Source organism: Primulina tabacum, chromosome 12 (genome assembly GCF_025594145.1).
Source record: "Primulina tabacum isolate GXHZ01 chromosome 12, ASM2559414v2, whole genome shotgun sequence".
NCBI lineage: Eukaryota > Viridiplantae > Streptophyta > Magnoliopsida > Lamiales > Gesneriaceae > Primulina > Primulina tabacum.
Window position 1 is genome coordinate 35365019 of NC_134561.1, and position 16723 is coordinate 35381741.

Genomic DNA, 16723 nt, shown 5'->3' on the forward strand with positions numbered 1-16723 from the left:
ATGGCTTCAGAAATAATTTTTATTTTTTCTTGAATTTTATCCGAATTTATTTTTTCTTTAATATTTTTAAAAAGAACTTCATCTTTTAATGAAGTAACAAAATTTTCTTTATTAGTTACTATTTTTTGTAAAATATTGATAGATTTTGAAACTGGTATTGTTGTAAAAGGAAAAAATAAATCATTTCCTTTGATATTGGTATATAACCTCTTTTCATTAATTTTATTAATGGGAAACAACATTTGGAAAAATGGAGTTCCTAAAATAACGGGAGTAGAAATATTTTTAATAAGAATAAAAGAAGTATTTAAACAAACTCCAGAATTACACATTGCCACATCAGACAATTTGTAATTTACTATGAGAGGTTGCTTATTAGCAGCTGTTATAAACTGAGTAATTGAGTAATCTTTTTATAATATTTAGAAGGAACAATTCCTTCACTGATACAATTTACATCAGCTCCTGTATCTAATAGTGCTTCAATCGTGATTTTAAATTTTTTATTAATAATTAATGTTACTTTTGAGCACCATTTTTGAGAAATAATCTGATCAATTTTATTGATCCAAATCATTTGATTAATTTCATTATCAGTATCATCTTTGGGTAAAATTTCTTCTTCTTCTTCATCAGAAGTAGAATCTTTTTCCCAAATATGATTATTATTAATACTAAGAGTATTTACTCTTTCTTTTAAATATTTGATCTCAGATTTTATCTGATCGATTTCTCCTTTAATTCGGATATCGTAGGTTCTCTTTCTTTTTGTTTATCTCTTTCTAATATTTTGTTATAAGAATATAATTCATGTTCTTGTACCGTATTTTGTACAAGTTTAGTAGGCTTATGATTTGTCATATTTAAATAATGTTCTATAGCTTTTCTTTTTTCTATAGGATCTTTTATTTGATCTATGAGATCTAAAATGAAATTTTCTTCATTTGATATAACATTTATTTCTAGGCCCATAAAATTTATGAGACAAGTATCACAATCACAATCTGGTTCACAGATTTTATGTTCTGATATTTCAGAATTATTATCTGAACTACTATCAGAATATTCAGAGAATTCATTATTAATAATATTGATATAAAAATCTTTTTGTTTTAAATTTTCTTCTTTATTAAGAAGAATATTTATCAATGATTCTTTTAAATCATTGTTTATATTAAGATTATTAATCTTTTTCTTGACATAACACTTATTAGCTTTATGCCCAATTTTTCCACATTTCCAGCATATTGGAACTTTAGTAGAATCATTTTTTGTGGGTTTTTTAAATCTTTTCTTAGAATATTTTTTAGATTTTTCTTTATCTTTTAGATAGGGTTTCTTCCTTTTAAAAGGAAATCTTTTTCTTTTCTTATCCTTTTTAGGATATTGTATTGGTTGAAAGCCTATTTGCTCACAAAAGTCACCAATAATATTACGATTTTCTTTTGTTTTGCATATCAAGTTGTCTTTTTAACTTGATATCATTGCAAAGAGTTATTTCTTCTGCAGTTATTTCTGCAGATAAATCTCCATAAGTCAGATTACTCCAATCTATAGAGTTTGTTGGAGATTTAGATTTTAATCTATTTTTAACTCTCCCAACAAAAAGAACTGGAAGTCCCGAAATAAATTTTTCTTTCCAGAAATTTGCATTGCAATCATTTCTAGTTAAAACTTTTGTCATAAAAACATCTTTATACCATCTGAATTCAGATAATGTTGGACATCTCAAATTCATTAATTGTTCTTGAGATCTATCTAATTGAAGTTCATTAGCTCCAATAAAATTAGATAGAATGGTATAAATCAGTGTATTAACTGCATCAGACTCTTCTCGACCATTAAGATCAATTATAGAAGTGTTAATAATTTTATTTTTTGCATCTTTTGAGAGATAAAAATCCCATCAACCTTGAAGTTGGACCAGTAAAATCAATAATAATGGCTTGAGCAATTTGCCTATCATTATTACCTTTTATTTTTGCGGCAGAAGAATATATTAACATTTGTTTAATAACAGTTTTAATCTGATATTCAGATTTACCATCTATATTCCATTCAATAATGGCTTCACCATTAAACTGAACATAATCTTTCTTTTCTTCAATTTGAAGATCAATAGGTGTTGCCTTTTTATAAAAAGGTTTTACAATTGATACTCTATGCATTTTATTAATCTGCATTTCTTCTTCAGAAGAACTTGAAGAATTTTCAAGTTGTTCATCTTTGGTAATAACCGAAATAGAACCCTTTTCTTTTATATTTATTTTTTGTAATCTGTCTATTAGACCTTCTATAAAATTTTCGTCTTTTATAGAACTTAAAAGAAATTTTTCTTATTTAAGATTAGGAGGAGGTTTTATTATCAAATTTTTTGAACTTTCTCCACAAGAAATTTCTTGTTTAGATTTAGATAAAATATCTTCTATTCTTGTAGTTTGATTTATTAAAGAATGTAAAGTTAAATTGGTAAAATTATTTTGCTGAATTATATGGTCAAAATTACCATTTCCTAATTCGGATTTTATAGGAGCAGCAAATATCTCTTTATTGTCTTTTTTAATTTGTTGAGTAATCCATTTGAAGAAATCCAAATTTAATTTAGTTTCTTCTACCCATTCGGTATATCTTGAAAATTATAGATTTTGTTGTTTTGAATTTAAACAACTTAAAAACCATTTTTTCTTATGTAGATTTTTAATCTTTTCTAAACTTTTTTGAATAGAATCGTTATTATTAATAACCATAACATTATAACCCATATCAGAAAAAGTAGGAGAATCTGATTTTCGATTATTAACAGAATAACTTCTTTGAAAACGAGAAGTGCTAGATTCAGGAAGATCAACCTTATATTCTGGTTGCGATATATTATCTTTAGTCTTTTGAAGACCAGATATACTGATTTTTTCAAAATCAGATATAGAAGAAGTAGAATTTCTACTTTCTTCTGGAAGTTTAATTCGTAAATGTCGTTGGGATGAGAATTTAATTTCAACATTAGTTGAGGCAAGAAATGTTTTCTTTTTCCCTCACACAAAATTGTTCTGTACCAATGTACTTACGGTTTCAAGACAATCGTCATAAGATACAACGACTAAAAATCTAGATATTGCAGGACTAGAATCTCTAAATATCATCAAACTGTGTATGTTGAGAACTTTCAAATCAGATAAAGAATAAAGAAACAACATGAGAGCAAAAGAGAAAAAATCATCCATCAAATGAATGCATACATGATGGATTATTTATACCAATCCAATAGTTGGAACGAAGAATCACAACATATTGAGGAAGCTATAGCCAAATGACATGTTCATTCAACCTATGTGATGTCTCTTGGACAAAAAGACTTGATTGAATTATCAAGAGATACCATATAGATGACAACTCGAAAAATCAGACACAATTTTTCATGAAACAGCACGTCGGAGGTTGGGACGTCATTGCGCCGGCTCATTGCCTGGAAAATCCAGGTAACTCGATGCTTTTGTTTCGAGTTTTCCTTATTAGGATATAAAATAAATGATAAAGTTCAAATTTTTAAAAGATTTGTGCCTATTTTTTTTTTTTTAAAGATTATCCTGAAATTTTAATTTTTGATTGTAGGGGTGGGTACGGTATGGTACGGTATACGCTACAGTTCCATACCGATACCGATATCAGAAATTCGGTATACCGCACATTCGGTATATCGAATTTTCGATATGAAAAAAGTTCATACTGGATATCGTAACGACATCGAAAATTTTGTCGGTATACCGAAATTTTTTTGGTATATCGAATTTAAATTTTAAAAATAATAATAATAAAAAATTATTTTCGGTATTTCAGTACCAAAAAAAAAATATTTTCGTATCGATACCGATATCGAAAATTTCGATATATCAATTTTTTCGATAATTTCAATACGATTTTTCGATATTTAAAAATTTTTTTCAACCACTGATCCCTCTGTCCGTGTATAATACTCACCGGCCACGAGATGTTTTCTGCAACGGTACTATAAATAAGTTCCCAAGAAATCTAGCAAATGAAAAAAGGTGCGGCCTTTTCAATTTCCATTTCCCAGAATCCAAATCCAAGAGAAATTCTAGGTCAAAAGGTTTGAGCAATTCTGGCCATCCAATCTGAATCACAGAAATTGATGGAGTCTGCTGAAAGAAATGCTTCGGAAATGGCAGATTTGCAGAAGCCCAGTGATGGGAAGCTGAAATTGAAGCGGAAGAAAAAGGAAGATGAAGAGTTGCGGATAGAGGGATACGCCATTGATGGATTATCAATTGCAGGGCACGAGACTTGCGTGATTTTCCCCAGTCTCAGCTTGGCATTTGACATTGGCAAGTGCCCGCAGCGCGCCATTTCCCAGAAGTTCCTCTTCATCTCCCATGGGCACATGGATCACATAGTAATTTCTCTGTTCATTCCTCTTTCTCACAGTTTTTTTTTTCCATGTTTAATTTTTCTTATGCTATTGTCAATTCACTGTACCCTTTTCCCAAGTTCCTTAGGTTCTGGGCATTAAGAATTTTAGCTAGTTTATGGGTTTTGGGCTTTTGTATGATTGTGTCTTGAGGATCTTAGGGTGCAGTTGAGCTCTTGAAGTTGAATTAACTGGTTCAATATTATATTACTTGTTTGTGAGTTGAGATTATATAGCTATGGGTTGAAAGATTTTGAAATGAATTTGAAATTTGTACTGTAGTTGGTTAGATAGATGAAAACGAAGTTATCAACTTTAAATCTTTTGGCTACTAGCGATTCTATATTTCAAATTCTATAGTATGTTGTTTTGAGATTTGAATTTCGAGATTGTTTGCAAAATCCATCATTCCAGAGGCTCCTAAATCTCCGAAGTAATTCTCGTTTGTTAATGCGTATGGAATGTACTGTAGTAACTGTACTGTGTGTGGTCAAGGGATATATTATCACCCAAATATTTAATTCAGCAGGATTCTATTTAGTTTATCGAGAGAGCTTATTGTTATTGTCACTTTGTTTTAGGGAGGACTGCCAATGTATGTTGCGACTCGTGGCTTATACCGAATGGCTCCCCCAACTATTTTTGTGCCAAAAGTTATTAAGGAGAATGTGGAAAAGATTTTTGAAGCTCACAGGGCTATGGATCAGTCTGAGCTTAATCATACTCTAATTGGTGTGGATGTGGGTAATGCTGCACTACTAATATGATGTTTTGTTCCTTTTTAACTTTCCCTATGCAGATACATTATTTTTAACTCTAATTTACAGGGGAAGAGTTTTATTTAAGACGAGACCTTAAAGTGAAAGCATTTAGGACTTATCACGTCATTCCAAGCCAGGTTTTCCTCAAGTCCCTCTGGCTGATTTATAGTAGATACTCAAAATTGTTTAGAAATTCCAGGGTACTCATTGGATTGCTTTTGGTCTTTGGCAGGGATATATAGTTTATTCTGTGAGACAGAAACTTAAGTTGGAATTTGTTGGGCTTCCAGGAGAGGAGATAAAGAAACTGAAGCAATCAGGTGTGGAGGTTCGTCTTGATAATTGTGTGCGGTTTAAATTTATGATAAAAATACTCGTCACAGAGACCATAATCATTATACAACAGATTTTAGACTATAAGTTGTTCAGTTATTACTCACATGGTCTCATTTTCAAATTTTATGTTTGCTGATTAGATTCTTTTTTTGCGTCAAACCTTATTTTACCCTTTTTTTCCTGCAAAGTTCAAGCATGATGGATCAAGCTTAAGTTAAGAAGCTTTCTTTCTAATCCAAATTCTTTTGTAAATGTTGAAATAATTTTCTCGAAGATCTGATTTTTTTTCCCCTTAAGATATTCAAACGATACTACTTTTTCTTTTAAATCACTCTCCACCAATCACATTCAATGTGAACTATGTTGTGCTCGTTGCGTTTTTTAAATATAATTAATTCTGAAATGTTCTTTGTATTCGAAAATCCAGTTTAAATTACTTCTGCAAAAATTTTAGTGCTTGCTTATGTTACCTGTTTGAAAGATATATGCATCCTTCTGATGAATTTTGAATTGATCTTGTTTGACTCTGTTAGCACTGTTTATTGGCAGATTACAGATACATATACATCACCCGAGATTGCATTCACAGGAGACACTATGTCAGACTTCATCATTGATCCTGACAATATTGATGTTTTGCGGGCAAAGATTCTTGTTGTGGAGGTACTAATTTTCAACTGCCCACAGATATCTGCGATTTGAATCATCCAAGTGTTATATTCTAAAAGTAGAATATAACTATACCATCTTATCTCGTTTGGTACGACGATTTTGTTGCTTCTGGAGTTTAAGGTTTCGGTCCAAAAGTGTTCAATACAGCTGCCAGAGATGTGAAGATGGCTGGACAATTAATTGCCTTCCGCATCGCCATGCCCTTAGGTTTTTCAATACGGTTATGCTAATTAAATTGCTCACCCAAATATTGAGGAAGAACAAAATCAAGGAAAGTAAGAGAGACTAAAATCTTTGAATCTGTGTTATTTTTATATAAATTTCGGATTAATTTGTGCATTTTCCTTGAAACAATGTACAGTCATAAAGTTATGAACGTTGAAAGGATGTGAGTTATCTATTGACAGAAAACTTCTAAAAAGAAATTGTACCGGTAAAATATTCATTTGAAATTTCAGTGGAGAAGTATAGGGTATTATTTCCCATAACTTAATGGAAGTAAGTCACCATCTACGGCTTTGTACTTGAACAATTCTTTTCAAGATTCCGTCGATTTAGCTGTAATAATGGATTTTAATTCATTTTTTTATGTCTCCGAAATTATCTTGTAGAGTACCTTTGTTGAGGATTCTACCACAGTGGAGGGTGCAAGAGAATATGGACACACTCATTTATCCGAGGTTAATCTTTTTCACTTCCTTTGTTTCATATCCCAAGTTACTTGGATATTTCATTAAAGGTCTGACTGGAATTCCGTTGCTCGTTTATTATCGCACTACTAGATAATCAAGCACGCAGATCAATTCCAAAACAAAGCCATTCTCTTAATCCACTTTTCAGCTCGCTATCAATTGAACGTAAGTGTCTACAACACTCATGAATTGCACTCTCTTGATGATTCTAGTAGCAATCGGCACAACCTGTATACATATAAAGACTACATGTTCAAGTGCTGCTTAAAATCTGGGTTAATTACATTGTTGGTTTCGCATTGATTTCCAAAAACTATGGCTTGTCAGGTCATCGAAGAAGCTATCGCTGCATTGCCGCCCCCTTTGGCAGGACGAGTTTTCGCCTTAACAAAAGGTTTCTGAACTACAAGAAAAAGGTTCTCCAAAACTAGCATTTCTGGTATGATTATTCCTTGTGAAAGTTAAAATATAGATATTATTTTTTCTTGTATTAGCTATCAGAAAAATATAAGTTTTTGTCCACATATAAATCTTATTTCACTTATTCATGAATCCTTGTATTTTCTTCTTGCTTGTTTGCTTCAGTTGACAGAGTCGAGCTTTTGACCATGTTTTCAGGCCCCAAGAAACCCTCGTATTGCATTATCTCATTTGTCACAACATGGTACATTGGTTATAAACATTACAGTTATGTGAAGTTTTTTTAAATTTTTTTATTATCGTTTTTAGTTACCTAAACTTAATTTAATATGTATTTGGATAAATTTTACTATTTGAATTTTAAATGTATTTTAATTTATTTTTATACAATTTTAAAAACGGACTTTCCTAACAAAACAAAAAAAGAGTAGATATCATATGAGACGGATGGACTCGGTCCATAATTAGAAAAAAAATAATTTTGGCATAAAAAATTATATTATTTTATGATTCCGTTCGGGTAAGAAATTTGACTCACAAAATTAACCCGTGAAACAGATTCATATAAATTTTCGTGTAAAAAAATTGTTTTGATAATAAAACGGTGTCGCTCTTGAGTGAATATTTAATGTGGTTGACTAGAACTTTTCAGCTTCATTTGAACAAATATTTATAATTTTTTTCCTATAAAAATGTTTTTATAAATTATTTTAAGAATAAATATGTGTTTAGATAAATAATTTTATAATTTGAAATAATTAAGAAAGTGTTTGGACAATTATTTTTAAAAAAAATTAATTGCAATTTTTTTTTCATTCTCTTGTCTATGATTTATTGGAAAAACTTGTGTGAGACGATCTCATGAGTCGTATTTTATTAGACGAATCTTTTATCTGGGTCATCTATGAAAAAAATTACTTTTTATACTAAGAATATTACTTTTTGTTGTGAATATCAATAGGGTTGACACGTCTCACAGATATAGATTCGTGAGACTGTCTCACAAAAGACCTACTCATGATTTATTACTTGTTTGACGGTTTTTATTTTAAAAATATTATAAATATCAATCAGTTCTTATTTAAAAAAATTATTTAGAGAATAATATTTTTTTAAAAAAAAAGTCATATGACTTTTTCAATAAACTAAATTTATAGTCATCATGCTTTGCATTGAATATCATAAATATGGTGATAAGATTGTTCGTTCAAATTTAAATATATGGATAGCTAAATTGCTGAGACAATAATGTGTGTATAAAAGCATAAGCTTACGAATTGCAAATATTAATAATTAAACATTACAATAGAGAAACATAACCACGGGTCGGTTATGGTTTATGGCTCCAAATATGTCGGAGTAGTTCTTTTGTGAAACGGTCTCACGAATCTTTATCTGTGATATAGGTAAACCCTACCGATATTGTGGGGACCCGGACGCTAATTAAAGTTTTTAATTATCTTTGGGACTAATTACTCAATTATAATAAACATGGTCTAAATTTTTTTTTAAATACAAAGCGGAAACGTTATGTAAGTCAATCTGAATTACATATTAAATATAAACATACAAGTCCTGTATTGTCTACAATAATTCAACTAGGTTCAACTACATATCAGTGTTGACTCCTAATTTACTTCTGAGCACGGATCTTCACGCTATCTAGTCCAGCTTCGTTCTCTTCTTGACCCTGATCATGTCCCACATGTTATCATGCACACATACAAACAAGACAACACCCGGATAACTCCGGTGAGAATTACATTCCCAGTATAAATCATGTATACATGCAATCATATAAACAATATAAAAGCATATAACAGATATTCATAACATGTATCAAAATCAGAACATGAATCAAATATTCGTAGCATGTATCATAATCCGAAACATGAATTAATATCAACAATAACCCTTACTCTAAACATGTATCATAATCAGGAACATAAATCAACATCAATCAATGAATCAATATCCGTAACTCTTAAACTCAGACTAGACTCAATCCTAGTCTATGGATCCCGATTTCCAGACGTTGGCATTCCATATCAATCACCAGTAATAGAAGAAACTCCAATTTTATCCACATCGATATGGTATCGATCACCAGTAATAGAAGAAACTCCAATTCTATCCACATCGATATGGTATCGATCACCAGTAATAGAAGAAACTCCAATTCTATCCACATTGATAGCCAATTGTCCGGTGACCTATACGTGATAGACTTTGGCACTTTCGCCAATTTACTATCTTGTGACATCGTGCAATATGCCCGTGGCGATCCCGCCACTATCAGGTACTTCTGTCACAATATCACTCGACTAATATCTGCTGTCTATACATTCATAGAACAAGCATATCAAGTCAAATCAATGAACATGGTAATAAGAAGTATGTGATTTAGGGAAACTCAAGTATATCATACTATACTCGAGTCGATCTCCCGATACCACATTGACTTATACCTTTCTCTTCTCGGTCTGACGAAGACGAAGTCTCAAACTCAACTCTGTCCATCTTCAGTCTGACTCTGTCGAAGCTTTGGACTCAATGTCTGTCGATATCAATCTGGCAATAACAATATCGAATATACGGTATCAATGTATAACTCAATTCAATACCTAATCTGATCGATATCACGACACCATAATACAATCTCAATCAATACTGAATCTGATCAATATCAATTCACTGATGTTTCGACGGCAGGATAATACAACCTCGATAACCCCGTCAATTTCAACATCACAGATATAATAATACGGCTCATAATCAATATCAGATAAAATCAGAACCTAATCGAATTCGGTTTCAACGGCATAACGGTACCATATAAATATACCACGCAATATCAATCAACCGATATCAATTCCTGTAACTCATACTTGATAATAATACAAATCTGATATCAAATCTCAATCAAATCGACTCCGAAAATCATAACAAATACATACACAGTCTGTTCTTCGATCTGACTTCAAATATACAATGTCCACTGTATCAGAAACACCATATATGATTCCTATTCAATTCTGACAATATCATAATTTCAAATCATATTTAAACGTAACAAAACTTACGTCCAGTTGTAGCCTGCGTAGATAGGAATTCAGTATTGAAGTCGGATTCAAAATCTGACGGACGGATTTTGCACAAATCGAATTCTAAAGTCGGGAATCAATTTTTCCAAAGTTTTCTCTATTTCTTCATTTGCTACGGGAGAATGAATTGTGTGTATATATATATATATATATATGTGTGTGTGTGTGTGTGTGTGTGTGTGTGTGTGTGCATGTAAGGCAAGTGGAGTATTGTGCATACTGCACGTCTCGCGCATATGCGCGACCAGCATCGGCGCATATGCGAGAGACACAAAGTCTCGGCGCGTAACATCACGGCAGCTCGCACATATGCGCGTCCCATCGTCGCGCATATGCGCGAGACCTACTGTCTCGTGCAATGCAACTCGCACATATGCGCGCCTCTATCCGGCGCATATGCGCCAACTTCTCTGCCTACCTCGCGCATGTGCGCGCAATGTTCTGTTATAGCTCCTTGGCTACTGGACTGCCCGCGCATATGCGCGCACTGACACCGCGCATATGCGCGAGACCTACTGTCTCGGCATACAACCAGTTGCGCATATGCGCGCTTCCTTCCGGCGTATATGCGCCAACTTCTCTGCCATTTTCGCGCATGTGCGCCCATCCGTGTCGCGCATGTGCGCCAGTCATTCTGGACTTCCCTTGGCATCTCGTATGGCTTTTGCGCATTACGTCGCGCATGTGCGCGAATGGCACACCCTCGCACATAATTTACGTCTTTTCTCATCTTTCCCGATCTAATCCGTACCTTTCTATATTTACCTTAATTAATCAATAAATCATTTCAGATTAATCTCATATTATGGTAAATAAAATCTCGGGCATTACATTTCTCCCCCCCTAAGAGACGATTTCGTCCCCGAAATCACAGGCAATCAAATCAGATATGTACGAAAAAACGTATTATAGAGGTTAGTCAGAAACTCATCTCAATAAAATCATTCTGAAATCTCAATCTCATATCAGATTCTACCTCTCAGCTAGTCTCTTTGATGACCTATCAACTTTATTGTAGTTTCAATAGCAGAATAGCCTCCATTCTGGACTATCTTTCTTTCACGGATCGCTGATTCCAGACGGGAATAATCATTCAAGAAGTATAATATCATAATCCCACTGAAATAATTGGTGATAGAATCAATCACAAAATATTGGCTATACAACGTTCGTATATACCAATCCACAGCTCCTAATAAATCAATATCAGCATCTGCTACCACATCTGTTTATCCCAGTCGGTGCTATATTAAATTTTCAGCCTCAAATACCAACAGTCATCGTCCAACGTTGGCTTATTTAGTCTGTCTATTCTGAGCTGTCTTCATTTTCTTCTGAATCAGTTTCATTTTCTCTATCAGATTTCTGATCCTATCAGATCCAATCTCAGGTATCACCGCGATATCATCCTCATACGAGGAAAATCTGCAGTTTTCACTGTACAATGCCTCGAATGATGCGATCTCCATACTCATCTGATAACTATCGTTATATGATAATTTACAAGTGACAATAAACCATGTCAACTAGTGCTAACATCCAGCACTACAGTTCCTGGATATTATTTAAAAAATAAAAAAATTCTGAACATGACATAAATTCACTTTTCATTGTTTGATTTTGATTTTTTATAAAGAGGAAATTTTTTTATATTTCATATTAGATTATTTTTATTAATTTTTTATTTCAATTAAATAAATACGACTAAATAATTTGTCAACTTTAATAAAATACTCATTATATTTTAAAGTATTTTTTTTATCATACAAGAATCTCAAGAAAGCACAAGCTTAAATATGTGATCAACAATAATAAAATTTGTATCCCAAGTCCAAGAATAAACACCTTGAATGAATATGTTTAAAAATTAAATATGTTATCAATTGCAACAGAAATAGTTATTGTAAAATTTGAATCGAATACGAGATTATGTAAAGGTGTTGAAACTCATATTTTGTCATTTTATTAAAATTTATTGTTTTTTGACTTAGCAGTAAGCGTTTGATTTAAACAATAATTGTCTCTGTTAGGAGAGCGATCGAACCGTTTTGTTTGAGTTTTTATATGATTTAAAAAATTTGAGACACACCATGTAAGGCCCGAGAATTTGATTACTGTAATCGGAAATGATTTGGGTATATTTACCGTAATCTGAGATTAATCTGGGATGATTTCTTGATTAATTGAAGTGATTATAGACGGAACGGAGTGGACCGGGAAAGACGAGAACAGACGCGAAATATGTGCGAAGGAAATGTCATGCGCGCACATGCGCGAGTTGGTGCGCACACATGCGCGGTTTTGACAGAAGACTCCGCGCGAGTAAGGGGAGGCACGAGACAGTAGGTCTCGCGCATATGCGCGACTTATGTGCGCGCATATGCGCGAGTAGTCCAGTGGTTGGATAAGGCTTCCGGAAGCGCGCATATGCGCGAGTCATGCAGAACAAGAACATGCCACGTTTCTATCATGCACGAGTTATGTATATATATATACATACAAACGTTAATAAGGATAAATCGAGAATTGAGGGGAAGTTTTACTTCTTGATTTTAGAATTCGATTTACGAGAAATTCGTTCGTCTGATTTTAAATCCGACTTCAGTACTTAGTTCCTAACGACGTAGGCTACAATTGGACGTAAGTTTTACTACGTTTTGATATGTCTTGAAATTATGATATTGCCAGAATTGAATGGAATTCATATATGATGTTCTTGACATGTTAGACATCATAGAATCGAAGTCAGATTAAGAAACGGACTGGTTATGAAATTATTATGAATTTTAGAGTCGATTTGATTGAGAATCGATATCAGATTTATATCATCGTTGAGATTATGATTTCTACCGATATTAATTATGAGTTCTGGTATTATAGCTGTGGTGTTGGAATTGACGGGGTTATCGAGACTGTATTGTTATGCCGTCGAAACATCCGTAAATTGATATTGATCAGACTCGGTATTGATTGAGATGGTATTGTGATACCATATGTCGATTGGCATTGATCAGATTATGTTTTGATTTGAGTATTGATCAGAACAGGTGTTGAATTGAGTTATATACTGATATTGTGTCTGTTCGGTATTGTTATTACCAGATTTAGAATGGACAGGATTGAATGCAGGACTTCGTCTTCGTCGGACCGAGAAGATAAAGGTATAAATTAATGTTGAGTTGGGATTGCACAACTCGAGTGAGGTTTGGCTCGAGTTTCCCTAAATCACATACTTTACCTTATTGTATTTATTTGATTGATGTACTTGTTCTCTTTATTTATAGACAGCAAGTATTAGACGAGTAATCTTGTGACAGAAGTGCCTGATAGTGGTGGGATCGCCACGGGCACATTGCACGATGTCACAAGATAATGTATTGGCGAGTGTGCCAAAGTTTGTCACCGGATGTTTGGCTATCGATGTGGATAGAATTATAACTTCTTCTATTACTGATGATCGATATTATATCGATGTGGATAGAATCGGAGCTTCTTCTATTACTGGTGATCGGTACCGTATCGATGTGGATAGAATCATAACTTCTTCTATTACTGGTGATCGATATTATATCGATGTGGATAAAATCGGAGTTCTTTCTATTACTGGTGATCGATACTATACCGATGTGGATAGAATACGAGCTTCTTCTATTTCTGGTGATCGGTACCATATCGATGTGGATAGAATTGGTATTTCTTCTATTACTGGTGATCGATACCCTATCGACGTGGATAGAACTGGAGTCTTTTCTATTACTGTTGGTCGATATGGGAATGCTAACTTCTGGAAACCGGGATCCCTAGGCTAGGATTGAGTCTAGTCTTAAATGTGAGGTCATGAGTCTAATTGACAGTTATATTGATTCATGCTGATTATGTTCCTGAACATGGTACACATTGATTTATGTTCCTGATGATGGTACATGTTTAGAATAGGATTTATTCTTGATGTGAATTTATATTCTGATTTGAATACATGTTAGACATATCTGTTATATGCTTTTATATTGTTTTTATGATTGCATGTATACATGATTTATACTGAGAATGTAATTCTCACCGGAGTTATCCGGCTGTTGTCTTGTTTGTATGTGTGCATGACAACAGGTGGGATAGGATCAGGGTCAAGAAGAGAACGAGGCTGGACTAGACAACGTGGAGATCCGGGCTTCGAAGCAACTTAGGATTCAGCACTGATATATAGTTGAACCTAGTTGATTTCTTGTAGATAATACAAGATTTATATGTTTATGTTTAATATGTAATTTGAATTGAATTACATTACGTTTCTGCTGTGTATTTTTTTAAAAAAAAAAATTTAAAATTTAGACCCTGTTTATTATGATTGTTTGAATTATTCCTAACGAAGATTAAGGAATGAATTAGCGTCCGGGTCCCCACAACAGGTGATATCAGAGCATTAGGCTCCAGAACAGTAGGTTCTAGAACTGTAGGTTCTTGAGATTGAGATAGAAGAGAGTGAGCGGGGTAGACTGAGGTTTTCTTTCCTGCTTTTGATTGCTAGCATGTGATTACTTATAATGTGGAATTACATTGTGTATGCTAGCATGATATTATGTTTACTGTTTTTAAATACATGTTACCTAAATACCTGAGTTGATTTGGTAATATGTCTGATTTGAAAATAAATCAGAACCAATTCTTGATCAGAGGCAAGCTGATCAGGATTGGGATTGAGACGGAATTGTCTCCTGTTACCACTAACATCTGTGATTATCAGATATTCCTCCTAGAAGAGTGCGAGAACGAGGTAGTACTTCGACTGATCTGATGGATGTATCAGAAACTCTGATGGAAACACAGTTGATGAGATTTCAGTCATTTCAACCGCCGATTCTGAGGGGTATTGAGGCGCCAGACGATTGTGAGAATTGGCTGGAGGATATAGAAATGTTATTTGAATTTCTGGGTTTCACAGATGATTGTAGAGTTAAACTGGTTGGAAATCAACTACGGGAAGTCGCTAGGAGTTGGTGGCTGGTAACCAGGGAAGCCATAGCACAGCGTGGCTCAACGATTACGTGGAAAATTTTTAAAGTTGAATTCTATCAAAGATTTGTATCTCTATTATACCGACAGGATAAAAGTGCAGAGTTTACAAATCTGAGACAGGGTCAGTTGAATGTTGATGAATATTTGACCCAGTTTTTCACCTTGATACATTTTGCCCCTCAAGTGGCTAGAAATGATACAACTGTATTTGATCAGTTTATCCAGGGATTGAATCCGGAGATACGCACATTGGTGAATGTGAAACCACCGAGTAATTTTGCTGATACTCTGAATCGAGCCAGAAGAGCAGAAACCGTTCTGATAAGACAAAAAGAAGTTTCATATGTTATTCCCACATCGATACCACCACTACTGCCGTCCAGACTCGAGATTGGCAGCAGCAGTGGTGGAAAGCAGGAACAATTGAAAACTCGAAAGAAACAGTTTAAGAAGTTAGGAAGCGGACCGAGTGGTTCAAGCCCGAGTTATACTGGAGTTTATTGCAGGACTTGCGGAGGGAGACATCCCATGGAACAGTGCCAGGGAGTGACTGGTAGGTGCAATATCTGTAAACAGCAGGGACACTTTGCTAGAGTCTGTCCACAGAAAGGTTCCCGAAGATTTCAGGGAGCAGAATCATCTGGTGGTAGTGATCGAGGAACGGACCCAGAACACACGTGATGATATAGTGGCAGGTAATAATCTTTTATGATTATGTTGCATATGTATTGATATATACTAATGCATTCCCTACGATTATCTTTAACTGAGTTGTATTGATATATGTTGTACCTGCTGGGTCTGTATTACTGTAGTATTGATCCTTGTACCTTTTGGGGAAAGGAATTGATATCAGTGAATTCTGTGATATATTATGTACTGCAGTAAAAAGAGAATGATATTGAATTAGATTGTATTGTACTTGTTTTATCTGATTCTGATTACATTATTGATATTAATATGCTAACAAGTATAGAACTATTATAGATTCTTGCCAGGAGATGGTAAGATTCACACCTGAAATGGCCGATGAACGAATGATATACGGTAAGGATTCTCGATTTTGAATTCCTTGATATCCGTATTATGTATGATTCGATGATTATCGAAAAAATGGAATAATTCCTTATGTATTCAGTTGATTACTGAAGTTGAGCCTGTCTGAGAATGATTTGTCAGTAGCAGGAGAGTTGCTATAGTCGTTCCATATGAAATTCCGGATTTGTCTTATATCAGGGAGAGTGACTTCAGCCTTGATTTGATATCAGGTATGGATTTCATTTTAGATTTCTGTACAGAATG

At 33.7% G+C, this 16723-nt stretch overlaps 1 protein-coding gene across 2 annotated transcripts; it reads left to right on the top strand.

Moving 5' to 3' along the window:
• Positions 1 to 3958: 3958 nt before the first annotated feature.
• Positions 3959 to 7501, top strand: LOC142521249 (nuclear ribonuclease Z). Of its 2 annotated transcripts, none has more exons than XM_075624476.1 (9): positions 3959 to 4408; positions 5005 to 5167; positions 5251 to 5321; positions 5417 to 5512; positions 6070 to 6183; positions 6804 to 6872; positions 6975 to 7049; positions 7212 to 7323; positions 7470 to 7501. In XM_075624476.1, exons 1-8 carry the CDS (start codon positions 4148 to 4150, stop codon positions 7284 to 7286), a joined length of 924 nt encoding a protein of 307 aa, XP_075480591.1. In that variant the 5' UTR covers positions 3959 to 4147; the 3' UTR covers positions 7287 to 7323; positions 7470 to 7501. The 2 variants fall into 2 exon arrangements, with proteins under 2 accessions (XP_075480591.1, XP_075480592.1); XM_075624477.1 differs by having other exon boundaries at positions 7212 to 7300.
• The last annotated feature ends 9222 nt before the right edge of the window (positions 7502 to 16723 follow it).

Bases quoted from the DNA above. Each gene is read 5' to 3' on its own strand.
- LOC142521249 (XM_075624476.1), top strand. From the start codon at position 4,148: ATGGAGTCTGCTGAAAGAAATGCTTCGGAAATGGCAGATTTGCAGAAG. The intron at 5,168-5,250 runs GTAATGCTGCAC...TCTAATTTACAG, and splicing joins TCTAATTGGTGTGGATGTGG to GGGAAGAGTTTTATTTAAGA. The intron at 6,873-6,974 runs GTTAATCTTTTT...TCGCACTACTAG, and splicing joins GACACACTCATTTATCCGAG to ATAATCAAGCACGCAGATCA.